Source organism: Episyrphus balteatus, chromosome 3 (assembly GCF_945859705.1).
Source record: "Episyrphus balteatus chromosome 3, idEpiBalt1.1, whole genome shotgun sequence".
In the NCBI taxonomy this organism is placed as follows: domain Eukaryota; kingdom Metazoa; phylum Arthropoda; class Insecta; order Diptera; family Syrphidae; genus Episyrphus; species Episyrphus balteatus.
Window position 1 is genome coordinate 9,133,395 of NC_079136.1, and position 19,998 is coordinate 9,153,392.

Consider the following 19,998-nt stretch of genomic DNA (forward strand, 5'->3'; position numbering starts at 1 on the left):
GGTCAAAATCGAAACAGAATAAATCCTAATGTCCTTTGTGGAATTCATTATTTGTGCTATTTTTAAAATTACAAAAACATCTTTATGCATATAAATCAACAAATCGCCACACATTAAAACAAAATTTCAATAAAATTCATTAATGTTATATTCATATTTTTTTTTTAATCAAAAAATGATCTATTGTTTTTAGAAAATTTCTTCAAAACTTAACATTTAATCTATTATTATTTTATAAATCGTTAGGCCCGTTTTTGAGAAAAATTACTACTGTTTTGATCGTTTGGCAGGTACCTATCGTTAGTTTTGGTCCAAAAAAGTCTCAATTTCACCTCTACAGAATTTCAAAAATCTCATAATTACTATCACCTTTGAAGAAAATCATAATAAAATAACGTGTTAGACTTTGGTGATGTTATGAAAAAGTTCGGTATAATTATAAGGTTCGAAAATATGCTTTTCAAAATAGTTGGTATGACGTTAGTCCCAGTAATGCCTTTAAGTTGAACTCATGACCGTTTTAAAAAAAATATATCCATCCAGTAACCTAGTACGTGTAAATTTAATTGTAATAAATATTCAACGTTTTTTACACCTTGAACAGAAATTAATGCATTCTATCCGTTTTTTGTCATTTTAATTTTCTTCAATAACTATGGTCTTACATAAGCATTAAATGTTTGAAATTAATAGCTTTGAACTTAATTTTCTTTTAAACAAAGTACAATAGCTATTAATTTTTTTTGTAGGTACTACTTATGTATTGGCAAAATTATTTTTAAATATTTATAAAAAAAAACGGATTATTTACCTATAGTCGCAGTTTAGTAAAATGGAAAATAATGCAATTAAATTAATTTATTCATTAAATATAGTTTTTGTTCCGATGTATTTATATTAGTACCTATAAGTTGAGCTGGCACGTGAAAGACATTATAAAGAAAAAGAAGAAGAAGAAGAAGAAGATGAAGAAGAAGAAGAAGAAGAAGAAGAAGAAGAAGAAGAAGAAGAAGAAGAAGAAGAAGAAGAAGAAGAAGAAGAAGAAGAAGAAGAAGAAGAAAAAGAAGAAGAAGAAGAAGAAGAAGAAGGAGAAGAAGAAGGAGAAGAAAAAGAAGAAGAAGAAGAAGAAGAAGAAGAAGAAGAAGAAGAAGAAGAAGAAGAAGAAGAAGAAGAAGAAGAAGAAGAAGAAGAAGAAGAAGAAGAAGAAGAAGAAGAAGAAGAAGACGAAGAAGAAGAAGAAGAAGAAGAAGAAGAAGAAGAAGAATAAGAAGAAGAAGAAGAAGAAGAAGAAGAAGAAGAAGAAGAAGAAGAAGAAAGAAGAAAAAAAAGAAGAAGTTGAAAAAGAAAACGGACATGAATAAGAAGAAGAAGAAGAAGAAGAAGAAGAAGAAGAAGAAGAAGAAGAAGAAGAAGAAGAAGAAGAAGAAGAAAAAGAAGAAGAACAAGAACAAGAACAAGAACAAGAACAAGAAAAGGAAAAAGAAACTATATTTTTTTATTTTATATTTTTATTTAATTAATTTAATAACAATTTTTTATCAAATTTTTATGAACCCAACTAATATTGGCCATAAACAATATTCATAATTTATTTCGAAATAAAAAAAAGTATCCCACATCATCCGAAACTGAGTGTATTATTTCTTCAAGAAAAACTAAACATCTTCTTAAGTCACCTTGTTTCGTTTTAAAAGTGTCAACAATGATTGAGTTCCTTCTCACTTTACTATTACCAACCTCTTATTAAGGGTCAACACAAACACCCTAGTAACCATTTGCACTAATTAAAAAAATATCGTACCATACATCGTCACTCAAACGTTACTATATTAATAACTCTAAATATACAAAAAATAACCCAATTTTATTTTTAAATATTTTTTGTCGGCCAAATATGCAGTAGTGCTATATAACAAAAAAATATTCATTTGAAATTCGTTAAGGGTATCCGAATTGAGGTGCGGTGGCACATGGCGCATGTGGAATAAGCGTTAAGTAAGTATTGATATGTAAATAAACTCAATGGCAATATCGACACAATACCAATAGCAATAGTGCTTTCGACGATGATAATTCGCTCTCACTTAATGTCACGTGTAGTCTCGAATACTCTCCATTATATTAGATCTATCTAATAAGTATTTGCTACTCAAATTCAATCGTAACTTTAGGGCATCGCATAGATGACAAGCTTATAAGGGGCTATGTGATCTGATATGTATTGAATTTGAAGGCGGAAAAAAGTTGGAATAAATATTCGAAAAAAAATTAAAATAAAACAATAATTCGGTGAGAATAATAGAAGATTTGATAATTTTTTTATTTAATTTTGATTCAATAACTTAGTAGAAAAAAAAATGAATAAGTAAATATCAAAACACCCTGTGCATTACAGGAGAACAGTTATGGTAAATTCACTAATCACCGCCATTATAAAGTAATTTTATATTCTTCATTTATTTGCATTTGTTTTTAAAAACTTTCTGAGTTCCTTGCGTTTCGATGCCAGCAACATAATTTCTTGGATTTTTTGGTTGTCTTTTTTCAATTGTTTTGTTTAATTGGTACAAAGAATTAAATGTTTTTTTTTTTTTGAAATTATGTATAATCTTTACTTGGTTTTACCCCAAAAAAAATCCCAGCCAAACATGATTTTTCTTTATGGTTTTTGTCCAAAAACGATGACAAACTCATCCCATTATCTTTAAAGGAAATCAGAATAAATGTTCAACTGAGTCGCACAAGCTTGCTTGATAAAAGCACATCGTTATTATTTAATATTGCGTCTTTTTAAAATGAGATTCATTGGAGGTTTAACAATGGAAACAACATAGGAATTAAATTTAGTAATTTTGTATATGCCTTATTTTGTTACAAATTTATAGTTACAAGTTTGAAGTTTTTATACCCATAATTCAATTCTTACTTAAATTTTGGAGCAGCACCCTGAAATATTGTATGGTTTGGCATATTTGAAAATATACCAAAAATTTAACAGAATTGGGTTCTGCACAGCAAAACGACAAAAAAAAACATTTTATTTGCTGATCCGAAGAAGAATTCGTGAAAAACGCGTGCTTTGAGTTAGAACTTTTGACGTTTATTATCATTGTTACATATACAGGGTGTCCCAAAAGTAATGGGATTTTTATTTTTTTACTTTTCTTTCACTAAAATATTGCCTTGATTTTTTTCTCTGAAAAACCCTGTTTTGTTGAGTTTAAATTGCAATATTTTTCCACCTAATTTCAACTTTGGAAGCTTTTGTACGTTTTTGAAAAGTGCAATATTACATGCATCATAATTGAAAAGTGCAATAATAAACCAATGTAACATCATACATTTCGGAAATAAAAGTAAGAAATTGAGTTTTTATAAAACTTAAAAACTGTTAATTTGCCACAAAATGGCTTTACCTATAAAATACAAAAATAATTGTTTTTTATTGTTAGGGAATGTTTTAGTGAAAGAATTGTAAAAAAAATCAATTATGGGCGCAGGAGGCAAAATACTGTTACATTGACATTTATCAAAATTTCAGAAGAACTTCATTTAATCGAAATCCGTGAGGATTTGGGATGAACAATTTATCAATATGCCTATAAGCATATTTCGTTTGATTCATTACTTTTGGGACACCCTGTATCTATAACATTGTTAATTTTGTCTTTTTTTCAAAACTACTTAATGCCTCCAAAAATCCATGTTTTTTTGTCTAAAATATATTAATTTCACCGGCACACAAAATAAAAAAAGTTTCATGTACCAGGAACCAGACCTATCTTTCTATATGTTTTTGGACCCGCTGAATTCGAATTTCAAGTCCGTTTTGTACGGACACCCTTCATTTTTGAGAAAAATGCAAAAAACTCCAAAAAAAAGAGTGTGTGTACACATGTACACGCGACTGAAGTTATACTTCTCATTCAGTATATGTAAATGAATTTCATTTGATATTTTTAATTTCTATTATTAAATTAATTAATCCACACATCGTTTTTTTACATTTTTATCAAGTGAACAATAAATTAATTCTTTCATCCTCCTTGCGTCCATGTAGTTTTCAATTTATTCTGTGAAATTTACACATGTTGTGCGGTTCAGAACGTACGGTATACGCTTAACGAAACTAAATGAATTGAGCATAAAATGTGCGATATGGTTATTTTATGAGAATTATGTGTGCTTCAGCACTAGTAGTAGCAATATGGAACTTGCAGAGTTGCTACAAAGCTCAAAAGTGAGCTGAGCTCAGCTCACAGCTCAGCTCAAATTTTGAGCTAGCTGACTTTTGAGCTATGTACCATAGCTCAAGTCATTTGAGCTGAGCTGAAAGTCAGCTGAGCTGATGGTTGAGCTGAGCTGTTGGGTGAGCTAAAGTAAAGTGAGCTGAGCTGAGCTGTGATGGGTGAGAGGATACATTGATTTTTATTTGGAAAGTATAATGAAATATGAAGATATTTTAAACTTTTATAAAACACCATAGCTCAAGATGTTTGGTTCTAGTTATTAATGGAATTATTTTAACACATGGATATTTTTATAAATAAAACAGATAATTTTTCGTGATCTTTCTCTTGGTTTTTTTAACCCTAGAAAGATAATCATAATATACGTCTCAGAGACGTATGATTCTAAAAAAGATTTTTGGTCTTATGTTAACACTTTTTGTCATATTTATTTAACTCATTACTTAGATTATTTTAAAGAAGTGATATAATAAATCAAATCAATTTAACAAAAACCCAGAAATTTGAATTGAATTAGATAAAACAGTTCTTTACACGCCATACGTCTTACAGACGTAGATTATCTTTCTAGGGTTAATAGTAAATATATTTCTATTTTTTTAGTAAAATATTTCTTTTTTAATCATAAAAAAAATCAGGTACAATCCGGTTTTACGACTTTTTTCAAAATTCCGAGAAAATCGCGTTTGAAAGTTGGGGTAAATTTTTTTTTCGAAAAATCCCCGAATCTTTGAACGCTCCTGGAAGCTAAACCGCTTGAGAGCAATTTTTGGGGGTGGTGCTTGTGTCATGGGCCTACGCTTTGCACATTATCAGATTTTTAAAAAATCGCCTTCCATGTTAAACCGCCACATCATGCCTTTTTTTTCAGAATCGGGCTTAACATTTTTTTTACCTTTAAGTTCTCCTGGTTTGAGAACGCGTGTACCTACAGGGATGGAAGTTGTACCCAAATGTAGGTTAGAGTCCCCGCTACCTTTTGGCATCAAAAAAATTTTTCATTTTCATTTTTTTTTAAATTCCGAGATATAGGCGTTGCAAGGCTTTGATCTAGAGACAGGGGAGTGGTGCCATATGAAAGCTTATATTCTCAGCTACCCGAAAGTGGTATAATCCGGTTTTTCGATTTTTTTCAAAATTCCGAGAAAATCGTGTTTGAAAGTTGGGGTAAATTTTTTTTTTCGAAAAATCCCCGAATCTTTGAACGCTCCTGGAAAATAAGCCGCTTGAGAGCAATTTTTGGGAGTGATGATAAATGATAGCTTGTGTCATGGGCCTACGCTTTGCACATTGTCAGATTTTTAAAAAATCGCTTTGCATGTTAAACCGCCACATCATGCCTTTTTTTCAGAATCGGGCTTAACTTTTTTTTTACCTTTAAGTTCTCCTGGTTTGAGAACGCGTGTACCTACAGGGATGGAAGTTGTACCCAAATGTAGGTTAGAGTCCCCGCTACCTTTTGGCATCAAAAAAAATTTTTTCATTTTTTTCAAAATTCCGAGATATAGGCGTTGGAAGTTGGGGCGCTCACTTTCAGCTCAGCTCACTTTCAGCTCAGCTCAAATGAGCTAAGCTATGGTGCCTAGCTCAAATTTGAGCTGAGCTGTGAGCTGAGCTGAAATGTTAGCTTTTTGCAACCCTGGCAACTTGCCACATGTAACTTGCCACATGCAACTTGCCACACGCAATTTGCCACATGCAACTTGCCACACGCAACTTGCCACATACAACTTGCCACATGCAACTTGCCACATGCAACTTGCCACATACAACTTGCCACATGCAACTTGCCACATGAAACATGTAACTTGCTACGTGTTGTGTGTTTTATGTTTGCCGTACTGTGGCGTACTGCATTTTTAAATACTAAAGTACTGCGTACTCTAAAGGTGAAACGACAGCCCTGCTACCCAGGGTGATCGCGTCATAATCCCTTTGACATTCTTGTCAAAAAGTAAATTTTCATACCCACCCTCCCATAAGAAGTATAACTTCAAAAAGTCATAAAAACTCAAACAAAATGCAGTCACAGCTCAAAACTGGAGGGTGGCCGGGCCAAACGAACTTGAAATTCGGACTCAGCGTGCCCAAAAACATATAGAAAGATAGGTCTGGTTCCTGGTACATGACACCTTTTTTTTTTGTGTGCCGGTGTTTCTTTTAAAAACTAAGAAGTTTTCACTTCTTTAGTATCGTAGTGATTTGAAACAAAATGAAACGAAAACGCGACACGACTTCAACTTGTTATAACTTTTTTGCTTTAATAGATAAATGAGTGAAATTTGTACCGTAGATAGGTAATTAAATAAATCACAATTGTACAAAATTTCAATTAATTTCATATTAAAAATTCGGAGATAACGGTAAAAAGATGTTCTTTTCCAACACATGTTATATCTTTTGATCTAGTGCACGTACAAATTTAATTTAACTTTAATACGCATGCTGATAACATAACCTTTTATTTGATATATCACACATAACGTTACGTGCTCTACAAGTTACACAATCTTAAATTGAAAAAAATTTAAAAATACCTCAAAACACCTGTGGAGACCTGTTGGCGATGACCAGCTACCAGTGTAGGAAGTACCGTAATCTCAGTCTGGAAATTCGACATGGTTGACTTTAAAAAATTCTAGCTTCTCTTGTAGACATCTTTGAAATAAAATTTATGCATCATTATACAAGGTGAAACAATAAGCTTTTACATGGTATACAATTTTTTATAGGTTGTCAAACAAAAAAATTGATTTAATAGCATGAGAACATAAAAATAAATGTTTTTTTTTTTGCTTTTTGGATGAAATTGCATCGAGTTTAAAAAATTCTAGCTCTTTTTGTAGATGTCTGATAGACTTGATCTATATATATATTTTGAGCTAAGACAATAAGCTTTCAGATGGTGTAAAAATTTGTATTGTTAGGTAAAAAATGCATTTAATAGCGTGAGAAGATAAAAATACTTGTTTTTTCGCTTTTTTTTATGGAAATTGATCGAGTTCAAAAAATTCTAGCTCTTTTTGTAGATGTCTCATAGACCTGATCGATGTATATACATATTTTGAGCTAAGAGAAAAAGCTTTCAGATGGTATAAAATTTATATAGGTTGTCATATAAAAAACATGGATTTGAAGGTGATAGAATAAAAAAAAGGTTGATTTTTTCTATTTTATTTTTTTTTTTGCAAGAAAAAGGATTTTTAAGGTTTCACTTCTACCACGTGTTAATTGCACACATGATTTTTTTTTTTTGGTTGTTTGTTTTCGGATAAGATTTTTTTATATTATATTTTTATACTTCAAATCTGGAAATAACGATACATTTAAAATAAGAACCAAGAATCTGGAGACCCATTAAATTGTTTTGAATGAAACAGTTTCATCAGGAAAATAAAACCATTGGTACAAATGAGATTTTTTAAGCACTTACCGCCATTTAAAACGGTTGTAATCAAATTTTTAATACTCTTGTTGATGTTGTCAATTATTTATACTGTGCGAATTATAAATAATTGTTGAACTCAGGCCATTTTCGACCCCCCTCTAACTTCCACACCAAATATGCCAGAAATTTCAAACTCGCTACATTTGTTGAGCTGGCCGAACCCAAATTCCTCACAAAATTTCAGCTTCTTACGATGAGTAGTTTCTGAGATATAGGACTTCAAAAATCGCGAAAACCGTAACTGACTCATTGACTCACTGACTCACTGACAGATCATCAAAATTATGGAGAACTTCCCGATATCGTAGAAACTTGAAATTTTACACGGTGATAGGACTTGTGGTGTATACAAAGGAAAAAATCGAAAATTTGAGATTTTCAATTCAGGGGGCGTGGCATCCGCCCATTTCCGCTGAATTTTCATCATATATTATAGAGCACTTCTGATTATCGTAGAATCTTGAAATTTGGTAGAATAGTAGAGCTGGTAGTTTATACAAAGGAAAAAATTTAAAATTTGAGAATTTCAGCCAGGGGGCGTGGCAACCGCCCATTCCCGCTGAATTTTCATTAAATATTATAGAGCACTTCTGTATGTCGTAGAATCTTGAAATTTGGTAGAATGGTGGAGCTGGTAGTTTACACAAAGGAAAAAATTTAAAATTTGAGAATTTCAGCCAGGGGGCGTGGCAACCGCCCATTCCCGCTGAATTTTCATCAAATAAAGAAATTTTATATTCTACAGCCATACCTTGCAAAAAGTAGTGAAATCACAACAAAAACATTACTGTTAAAAAAGGAGCCAAGTTCTCCTATGTTGAAATTATGCTGGCACAAAAAGTATTGAGATGTAAAAGTGTACCAAGTTCTAAAGCTTGGGTTCAAATTCGTATCAATAAAATTTTGATTGTTTACTTGGAAATTTTTGAAATAACTTTAAAAATCGGTAATTAAAAGAAAAATTGTCAAGAGAACAATCAAAATTTTATTGATACGAATTTGAACCCAAGCTTTAGAACTTGGTACACTTTTACATCTCAGTACTTTATGTGCCAGCATAATTTCAACATAGGAGAACTTGGCTCCTTTTTTAACAGTAATGTTTTTGTTGTGATTTTTTATTACCCGCTATCACTATCGCAAGTTCACACCTTATAACTGCAGCGATAAGAAAACTGTACCTTTTTTTACATACCGTATTTGAATGGCTATTAAAAAATGAAAAAAGGGGTAACCGGCAAACTTTTTTTGGTTTTGGTTCTTTGGGAGATTGTAGAACGTTGTTTAATCATGGATTTAAAAAAACTGACATTTACTTTTTTTATTTTTGACCTATGGCGGTACCCACTGTGCATTGGTGAAAATGAGATTTTTTAAGCACTTACCGCCATTTAAAACGGTTGTAATCAAATTTTCAATACTCTTGTTGATGTTGTTGTCAATTATTTTTACTGTGAGAATTATAAATTTTTATATAGGCATAAGATAGAAATGTCAAATATTTTCTATTCAACAATTATTTTTTCAACGGTTTTTCACCTTTAAAAGAAAAAGAAAAAAATATACTCTTTTTCTTACATTAAATGGCATCGTTTTTGTTTAAATATGTACGAGTATGAGTTTTATTTTATGTGTGAAAATATTGAAAAATCTTTCAACATATCTGTCCCATAAAACAGCAGCATAAATAAAAACAAAAAAAAAAAGAATTTCAGATTTAAATAGCTCAAAAAAACTTTCAATAATGATGGCGGTATTTTTCAATAAAATACTTTTTAATTTTGGAAAAAATATTCAGTTCATTTCATCTTCAAGTGGAACGATAAATTCAAAGCGAAATTAGAATGCAAAGACAGCTGAAAATGTCGTTTTAACGATAAAAAATAAGTTAATAACGAATATTTCGAAATCGATTATTAGTTTTGGTTAGAACCAGTTAGTACATATCTCCTTTTAAAATGATTATCGCTTAATACACACAACATTGGCAGACCAAAAACCGGTGACACATTTCTTTGATTCGTATCAGCTTCCAATGCCCTTTATTCAATTTTCGGGGAGGGGAGATTCAGATTAGCACATTTCAAACGAGCCTTGGTATAATTATTGGGAATGAGGTTTTCTTTTTTTTAAATTATTTTTGTTTTTATTTTTTAATTTTCTCAAAAACTAGAAGACATAGAAACATGTAGTTTTCACTGTTCGATAAGGAATCAATTGAGGCAGTTTTCTGTGTGAGTAATTTTTTTTATTAAAATTCACAGTCTGGACAAAAATAGTATAAAATGAGTTTTTAAAAATGTTTTTTCGCCTATTTTTAACTTTGAAATCGATTATTTCAAAAACTATTGGTTATAATATATTTATTTAAAAATTAGAATTAAATGTACAATTTTGCCTTTCGGAAATGGTATCATTTATTACTGTAAGTGTTGTCGTTGTTTTTTAATATTTTTTTTTTATTTTCATAATTTTTTTTTAGAAAACTTCCCCTCCCATCTAAACGGGGGGAGATAGACCCCCCTTTCAAAGAAAAAAATGTTTGTATTGAACTCCTCTACAAAAACTTGTTATCAAATCCTGGTGCCCAAGTTATCCTACTACGTGCCAAAACAACATTTTTGTCCTATACCTAAAAGTTCGAATTTATTTATCTGGGTTGAAATCGTAAAATTTTTTTTCTAAGCCAATTTTAAATTGATTTTCATAAAAAATACCTCGTTTGATTTGGAAATAAATATAATTTGAGAATATATTTTTAAAACAGCATGAAAATATATACCTACTTTAATTTGATGTCGAAGTTGGGAAAATGACGAAAAAAATGGAATTTTTGAACTTTGACAGCCTATAAATTCTAGGTGTTTTAACCGAATTACATGTTTTATACATTTTTGAAAAGGTATATTTATTTTCCTATCAGAAACTGTAAAAAAATCGAAAATGGGTACAAATTTGACGATTTTTTTTTCAATGGGTGAAGGTCAAAAAAACCGTTTTTTGCCCCTAACTCCAGATTTTGGTGGTGTTAGGGACTTTTTAAATACCGTTTCGTAATCAGTGCGACTAGCTCTACAAAACGTGATAGGTCTCCGTCCGCGTATATTTTGAGTGTTACACCGTGTAATTAATCCGAATACACTAATTTTTTTGCAAAAACCCAATAACAGTCCTTTAGAGCAAGCATTAAATTCTTAAGGAGGGAGGCGTTAAATAATAACATTTTTGGCATCTTGCCTAAACGGTTGCTATGACTGAAAAAAAAACTAGTTTCATTCATGGTTGCCTTTTAGTTTTTTTTTTTTTTTTTATTTGAACAAACAATTTTGAAGTAATGTTTACAGACAATCAGTGCTGCGCGTCTAGGTCAATGTAATTATTTTTACGGAAATTTAAATTTAACTTCTATTTAATACTTCAAGATGAGGTAGATATAGATTTTAACAATAAGCCCTATTATGTTGGATCAAACTGAGGAAAAAAAAATATTTCTTTTAAACGAATCACACTTGAACAGCGACAGTAATTGTTACAATTACGATTGGTTAGTTCCAATCTTTTTTTTTTATTTTACTACTACTCGACTCGTAAATATGTTTTTGGTCTAAACCGACGAATTATTATTAATATAGGTATCCGATTACCACGCAACACAAATTTTCAAACCGTACTGGCTGTCTTGACTGTCTTGAAAGACGGTAAATGAAATTAACTAAAAATAAAAAAATTAAAAAAAAAAAAAATTACTAGGCATTCGTCAGATTTGGATCCATGCAATGTATATGTGCTCTGAGTGATCGCTTTCGATTTTTACGCCACACAAATAATGGAAATGATTTGAATGTGCAACTGTCAAGTCTGTTGGCTCAATACGAGAGTTATATGGTGGTAAATATTTGTTTTGCTTTGTTAAACGCAGAGAATTACGCACGAAAGTTTTTTTTTTTTGTATTCGACTTTGATACTTTGTATAGATAAGTGTTTATGTCGGAAAAGATTAATGAGCCACCAACGTAAGTATATGGAATTATGTGTGTCTATTTTTTTTTTTTTTTTTTTTTTTTTGAAAAATGACACATAAAAATGTAACTAATTATGCTGTATGTAGGTATTTATTTAGTGGATATAATGTAGGTACTAAGAGCAGACAATATCTCTTTTTTTTCAAACGAAGGTTTGAGTGACAAAAAAATGGTGGAAACAACATAAATTTCATTTGCTTTTTTATTAAATTAAAATTTTAAAAAAAATTTTAATTTAATATTATTAAAATAAAATACACAGTGAGCCTGAACAAGTTTAAGGTTGACCTAAAATGACGACAAAAACTAAATATGAGGCTTTGTTCCTGAAGGCCTCAGCAATAATAATCCGTTTTTACGAAAATCGGATTAGCTTCATATATCAACGCAAGGCTCGAGTACGATAACTTAGGCGCCGAGAATTGAAAACGGTTTTTTGTAGAGTTATTCAATACATTCATTTTTTGTTATGGGAGGGAGGGTCTATAACCCCCCTTTTAGGAGGGAGAGGCAATTTTATAAAAAATTACTAAAAAAATTATTAAAAAAAACAACGGCAACACTTACAGTTATCAGTGATACCTTTTTTAAAAGCTAAAATTGTACACTTAATTTAAGTTTTTAGAACAAGATATTTTAATCAGTAGTTTTCGAAATAATCGTTTTCAAAGTCAACATTTGTGAAAAATAAGCATGAAAAAATACATTGAATACTAGTTTTGTCTAGACTATGGATTTAAATACGGAATAAATCGATAAAATAAATTACCTCAATGAATTCCTTATCAAATACTGAAAACCACATCTTTCTATGCATTCTAGTTTTTGTCGTCATTTTAGGTCAACCTTAAACTTGTTTAGGCTCACTGTGAATAGTTTAAACGCAATATAAAGGTAATTTCAAATGTTAAAACATGAAACGTACTTACTTTATTTTTAATTAAGGGTTCTAGTCCATAAGAAAGTTACTTTAAAATCGATTATAAATTACTTAACAATTTATTGTTTTAAATTAAATCGATTTTAAATTAGTATTTTAAAAGTTACTGCCAATTAGTTTAAAATCAGTTCCAAACCAAGCAGAATTTTATATTGCCCTGTGATCTAGTTTCGAATTTCGTTTTCTCTTAAATGATTCAATTCTTATTAAAAATTCTTCACATGAAATTTTTGAAATTTTATCTTAGGTAATCATTTTACATTCTGATAACATTACAAATGAGTTCTTTAAAAAAAAAAAACTATTATATAATTTTGACAGTAAGGGACAATTTATTGAGTCTCCATTAAATATTGAATTTTATCGCTTTAGTTAACGGCGTCGTTAAATTAACAACGCCATTAAGTACATTTAATTAAATATTCATTTTATTCACTCTTCTTTGGTTAAATTCGTTGTTGTTAATGGAAACTTTAAATTTAAAACTCTGTTAAAAAAATCCGAAGAATTTTTTAATTTACATATTTTGAAAAATAAATCTGTCAAAAGCTAGTATTTTGTCATATCAAATAGATTTATTTTTTGTTTTCTTGGTTTTAACGATTGAAAAGCGCGTCTTTAGATACTTTTTAGATGGATATTTTCATTTAATACATTTTAGTATCTGTTGTAATATAACCGTTACATGCTCTCTGAAAATAAAACAACGCGCTTAGGAATGTTGTAACTATTGTGTTAATTAAAGTCGCGGCAAACCTAAGCTCATAAGGATTAATCTACTTGCATCAAAACTATGGTCCGTAAACGATTTATAGCCGAAAATGCCAGGCGAAAAGCAAATGCAATAGTCAATAACACGAATGGAATTTAAAATATGTAAAGTTTTAGAATTAATTCAAAATTTTCCTATATTTTTTGCTCAACATCCGTTCGAATAATTAGAGGTAGGTACTATTACCAATTACAATTACCAAACGTTGGTCTTATGATATTGGTTGAACACATTTTCACCATTCTATTTGTCCATATCCCTGTTTTATTTATTTGTAATTGCCAATTGACACTGAAAATTTTTTTTAATAAAATAATAAATGAAATGACATTTGACGTTAATGGAGAGTGAATAAATAGAAAGTCTGTTTAAAACCTCCATTTGCGCTAAAAATCCCTCTTAAAAGGTTGAATCCGGCATTTTAACTAAAAGGTCTTTTAAGTTTAATGCTCAATTAGTTAATGAAGTCAAACTTCAAAAAAATCTTTAAAAGAGACTGAATTTTGTTTTTAATTTTAAAATTCCCTTTTTTAATGACGATTTTAAATTTAATGGAGAGTCAATAAATTGGGCCTTAGTGACTGCTCAACATAAATTAACTTGTTTCATAATTTAGTCCGTGATAATTTATATAAAAAATATTATTTCAAATAAGTTGATCACTGTGGCGTATGAGTAATATTTTTTTTAATGTTAACGTTTATTGCAAATTGTTCTTTTATTGTCTATTTTCTAATCTTATACATCCGCTTTCAAGAAAATTGTTGGTAATATATTCTAAAGAATCTATTTATTGTAGACACCACAGGGTATGCAACTTTCTTACCAAATGGTTTAAAGTAGGTACAGCCTACTGCCCCTAGAGTTGATAGTGCAATATCCTTTCTTTTGTGATCTAACGTATGGGAATAAAAGGCAGTGTTATCTTATAAGTCAAAATTATTGCGGAAATAATAACCCTCACATATTTTTGCTTGACGAGTTAGAAAAGTTCCAAAATTTATTAAAAGTATTTGATTTTCAAAACGTCTTCAAAGTTAATTGATTAAATTATACCGGGTAAAATGTGATTCCAAACAAATGTGTCTCTAAGAGTGACAATCAATTAGCTCCTTTTCCATTTGCTTTGAATAAGCGGTGCTAAATCTCCCAAGCTCTTTCTGTGAGCCATTAAAAATCTTGTTTTTGTGGTTGGTCATCTTCTAAGTGTTTTTGATTGATTGATATCAATTGATGTCTAAGTGTAGTTTTTGGAATTCAAATGTTTTGGATTTTTTTATTTTTTTTGTACGGCATCAAAGGCTTTAAGAAATGCGTCTTCAGTTCAGCGCTGCCTCTTTGCAGATTATTTTTATATAGACATTTAGTCCAATGATATTTATACAGAAAGTATATAATGACATACTACCTATGCCATTTTAGCCGAGTGGGTTCCTTTATTTAATTTTTTTTACCAATTTTGATACCAAGAAAATAATATAGTTTTACGCCAACTTTTTTCATTTATAAGAAATACTTCATGCATAGGGGATGTGGGGGCAAGTAGGCCTATGGGGGCAAGACGGTTTTTGTACAATGTTGTATGAAAAAATATTAAATTGGCAAATAAATGGCTTCTGGTAAGATCGATTATGTCTGTAAGTATGAGCAAGTTTGGTTGAAATCCCGAAAAATTATAGTAAATTTTGTGATTTTTTGTGTGAAAAGAAATTTGTACTTTTTTAAATAAAATATTTAAAAGTCTTAACTTTTTCTTTTTTTGTAATAAAAGTTGGGAACCGATGAAAATTTAGCATACGTTTGTAATTATTGCAAAAAAATTCCAAATTTTAAGACAAAAACGGTTTTATTATCAACACAAGCTGATAGGGCGGTCTTGCCCCCATGTGGGGCAGATGTTAGATGTTTCAAAATTTCCTACAAAAAACATTAAAGTTAATGAATAAACACTTTATTTTAATTAAAAGATGTTTTTTAGACGGTTTAACACTAAGGGCCGGTTTGTTCACACTGGATTATCTTTTAATCAAGGAATTTTGTATGGAATAATACTTGATTAAAAGATAATCGACTGTAAAAAAACTAGGGCTAAAGGAGCGGTCTTGCCCCAACTTCCCCTACATACGTTAACTGCTTTCTCCGTCAAAATTTTTTTCGGAAAATGTTAGTGGTTCAGTGCTGTTGATAAACTCAGAAATTTTGTTCACAAAATCTTCTCTTTCTGTTTGATTCTACAATTTCTAGCAAATGGGCAATTTTACCTTGGTGGGACATTTTAAGCCTCCTTCCCCTACAACCAAAAGAGGAAAATTTATAACTTTCGTGTTGAGAAAATTGGAAAGATCCTACAGAATTCTGTTATTTTTAGCCTATCCAATGGAAAACTCAGAAATTGTAGGTAACTATACTATTTAAAATTTTTCCAAGAAATTTTTATTTTGTTTGTTCTTGAAGTAGGAAGAACTATTTATAGCTTAAAGCGTCCTCAATTTAGAATTTTAATGATCAAGTTTTATGAAAAATAAAACACCTGAAAATCATAAGGTAATAGATTTTTATGAGAGGTTTTGTATGAATTTCAACGATTTCTATTTTTAAACCTGCAAAATTTATTTATAGAATTCGAGTGATATATTTCTATAAGGATGTCACAAGTGCCTTATTATTATAGCTTAAAATAGAAAAAATTTAAAATTTATCCAAATAGCTTCTTTATATGTTTTTTTGTTAGCGTATATGAATTTGTTAGGTAAGTACCGTTAGCATAAATTACAAAAATAAAAAAAAAAAATGTAAAACAATTTCATTAGATTTCAAGACGTGCCTTCGGAATATTAAGCCGACATGAACATAAACGCGCACCAGCACAGTGGGTCAGGAAGCCCAAAGAAAGTAACATTAAATGGAACGTGACTATGGTATGTACTGTATAATATTGTTCGAGTACAAGTGCGAGTACGTAGAGTATTGCCTGCTGTCGTCGTCGGTCTTCGTCGCATGCAACATACACTACAAAATTTATATAGTCTATCCAAATCCATAACTGATACCATACGTCTACCTTTACTATAAGTCGAGTTCATACCTATTTTATACAACTACAATGCTTTGCTTATGTATATTTATATGAATGCGAATTTTTTTTTTTTTAATCAATTTCATAGTTTTAAATCAAACAAAGCTAATTTGGAGCCAGTGTAGTGGCAGTGATGTAGATGTCTATGTTGGTATTAATGAGTTATAAAATATGAAAAATTGTATCTGCACTGCTGTCTGCGCGTCTGAATATCGGATACAACGTGTAGTGATGTAGTCTAATTGGATTTGAATTGTTAAATTATTATTTGTATACAGTGAGGTGCAAAATATTCTTTATAAATAAGGATTTCACTCTTAAGAACTTTTTCGGTGGAATGAACTCAACTGTTGAAACCAATTTGTAAAATTTTTTTATATGAAACTTTTACCTGAACTTGAATTTCATGAGAATGTGAGGTTTTCTAAAAAAAGAGGTTGTCTGTAAAGCCGGTTTACAGACGATGATTTTACGTGATAACGTCATCAGAAAACAGGTTGTGTGGTTTTGTTTAAAATGAGTCGATTGAAACGTTAACTTATTTCAAACAATCATAATTTACAAGAAAAAGCTAAAAAATTTTGTATTTTAAAAGCTTACAAAAAAAATTATCCAATTTAAAAGACAAGTATTTCTCTTTAAGAATAAAAAATTTTTTTAAATTTTACAATGAGCAAAAAGTATAAAAATAATTTATTGAAAACAATCATTTTCATCAAAAAAAAAGCAAAAAAAACATGAATTTGTATCTTCTCACGCTATGGAATCAATTTTTTTGTTTGAAAACCTATACAAAATTGTATACCATGTGAAAGCTTATTATTTTGCCTTTTATATGACATATCAATCTCATTTCAAAGATGCCTACACAAGAAAAACTAGAATTTTTTAAAGTTAACCATGTCGAATTTCCAGACTGAGATTACGGTACTTCCCACACCGGTAGCTGTTCGGGAGGCAACAGATCTCCACTGGTGTTTTGATTTTTTCGCAAGTTTCTTGATTTAACATTGTGTAGCTTGTAGTTAGTCTACCGTTATGTGTGATATACTAAATGAAAGGTAATTTTATCAGAATGCTCATAAAATTTTAATAAAATTTCTACCTGCTCTTGGTCAAAAGTTATAACCTGTTGAATTCTAAAATTTATTTTACCGTTATATTAAAATTGTGTTTACGAAAATGATTGAAACTTCGCACACATTTAGTCGTGATCGTGGTCTATCATTACCATATACTTTATTCCTGTATCTATTAAAGAAAAATAGATAAAAATAAAAAACGATGAAAATCGGTTAAAAACGGTAAAAAAACGAGTTTTTTAAAAACTTGTTTTTTCTTTTATTCAGTCAAAACTCACTAAACGATTCCAAAAATTTGCACATGTATGCATAAGGCATACCTACATGTCCTATAAGTCTGAGATTTTTTGAAAGCTCCAAAAAAAGCTAAAAATCAAAAACTACCCAAAAATACCCCTAAAAAACAAGGTGTTTTTCAAAAATTCATATTTCGAAACGCAGAGTGTTGTAAAAAAATCCGTATTAGACCCTAATTTTTTTTTCTCATCTTTCACCTATCACCTTTAGAATTGTCAAAAAAAAATTCCCTACCCAAAATCATCATTTTATCATAGCCCCAACACTTGTACAAGGTTCAAACAAAACGTTATAGCTTAGTTTCAAATTTTTTTAGAATTTTTTCTTAAATGCAGTTATTCTTAAATTAGTCTCATCTATCTATAGCAAAAAAAAATCAACTCTCTACAACTTTGCGTTTAGATTTTAGCCCAAATTTCATCTTTCCGTTTTACCCTATTAAATGATGGAATTTTTAAAAATCCTTCATTTGGATTAAGCTTTAGGTTATTACCTTTCAAATAAGCTATAGAAGATTTTTGTATCTCTAATAGTTTATTTTTAATTTTTAATTGAAATTTTTGCCGCACTGCGAAAGTGCGAGAGTGGAACGCGAGAAAATGGCGTCACTTTTTTGTGGTGGCTGCCATGGTTTGCCTTCTTCTATTTGATAACAAATTTTGCACATCATAGTACATTACGAGTAAAACCTTTGTGATAAATCATTATGAGTTAACATGCATGCTAATCGACAGATCCAAGTGTTTTTAAATTGTTTTATTCAATTCAGTAATATCACAGATTAAGGTTAGGGTTGGGGTTGTTGGGAACATCAAACAAATGATTTTTTTTTAATAACAAAAGAAAAAAAATACCGATTAAGTTGGTACTGCCATGTACAAGGAATGTGCTCTAATAACCAAGTTCAAAAAGCAATACCATACACTATCGCGAGGAAGAGGCAATTGAAAACCAGAGGCTTGTCGAAGTTTCCTAAGATTGATCCAACAAACCGCAAAGGTTGGGCCTTTGGAAGGAGAAGATTAATTGATTTTTATTATTTTAATCGCTGACCAAAATTTTTAAGGGAGCTAATCTAAGCATTGTGATGCTTTTTTTTTAAGCTCAGAGGGTCAGAAAAAACTTCAGAAATCGGAGGTTATAAATAAATATGGAACATCAAATCGCCATCTTGCATTAAAAGTCCAGACAAGTCCATATTTTTTAATTACGCAAACCCAAACTTTAAAAAATCTCAGAAATTACTAATATTTTTTATTTAACTTGAGAAATAAAAATAAGTGAAAATATGAAATTTTTTGAATTAAATTTTTTTTTTAACATTCGTGAAAAAATTAATTTTGCATATTCGAACTTGTCCCCCTTTTGATGCAAGGTCCTTAATTTAGCTCATACAATAGATACCCATGTTATGTTACCTAATTTTGCGTACAACTTATAGTTTTTTTTTTTTTAGAATAAATAAAAATGTTTGAAAAGAAATTGTTTTAAAACCCGTTTTAAGACTATTTTTAAAATTACAAAAACATCTTTTTGATGTTAACATCATTCTCCAAACGAAGTATGTCATTTAATTTAACAAATAGTTTTTATAACTTTTTGTTTGAAAATTGTTGGAGCCTTTAAAATTAATTTTTATGAAATTATTATTATTATTTGCCACATAAAAACAAAATTGAAATAAAAAATCATGTGTGTAATTTTGACATGTGGTAGAAGTGAAACCCTAACCTTAAAAAATCAATTTTTTTTTTCCATCACCTATAAATTCATATTTTTTATATGACAACCTATAATACATTTTATATCATCTGAAAGCTTATTTATCTATACAACATCAACAAAAAGAGCTAACATTTTTTGAACCCCATCACTTTTCATCAAAAAAAGCAAAAAAAAAAAAAATATTTTTCTCTTCTAGCACCATTAAATATATTTTTTTAAATGCTAACCTATAATAAATTTTATATCATCTGAAAGCTTATTATTTCACCTTTTATATGACGCTTCAATCATATTTCTACCATGCCTACAAAAAAAGAAAGAATTTTTTAAAACCAACCATGTCGAAATTTCAAACTGGTGGCTGGTCATCGGCAACAGATCTCCAC

The 19,998-nt window shown here is 29.9% G+C and overlaps 2 protein-coding genes across 2 annotated transcripts in view; one reads left to right on the forward strand and one right to left on the reverse strand.

Annotated features, from left to right (window-relative positions):
- Positions 1 to 1,033, forward strand: part of LOC129916630 (uncharacterized) — a 62,027-nt gene extending 60,994 nt beyond the window's left edge. The window contains exon 7 of the mRNA XM_055996680.1: positions 902 to 1,033. Coding sequence (XP_055852655.1) covers positions 902 to 915 — 14 coding nt within the window. The 3' untranslated portion in view covers positions 916 to 1,033. The remainder of the gene's footprint in view (positions 1 to 901) is intronic.
- The window catches only part of LOC129916625 (fatty acyl-CoA reductase wat-like), a 92,806-nt gene that overhangs the window by 48,833 nt on the left and 23,975 nt on the right, over positions 1 to 19,998 (reverse strand). The window lies entirely within an intron of this gene.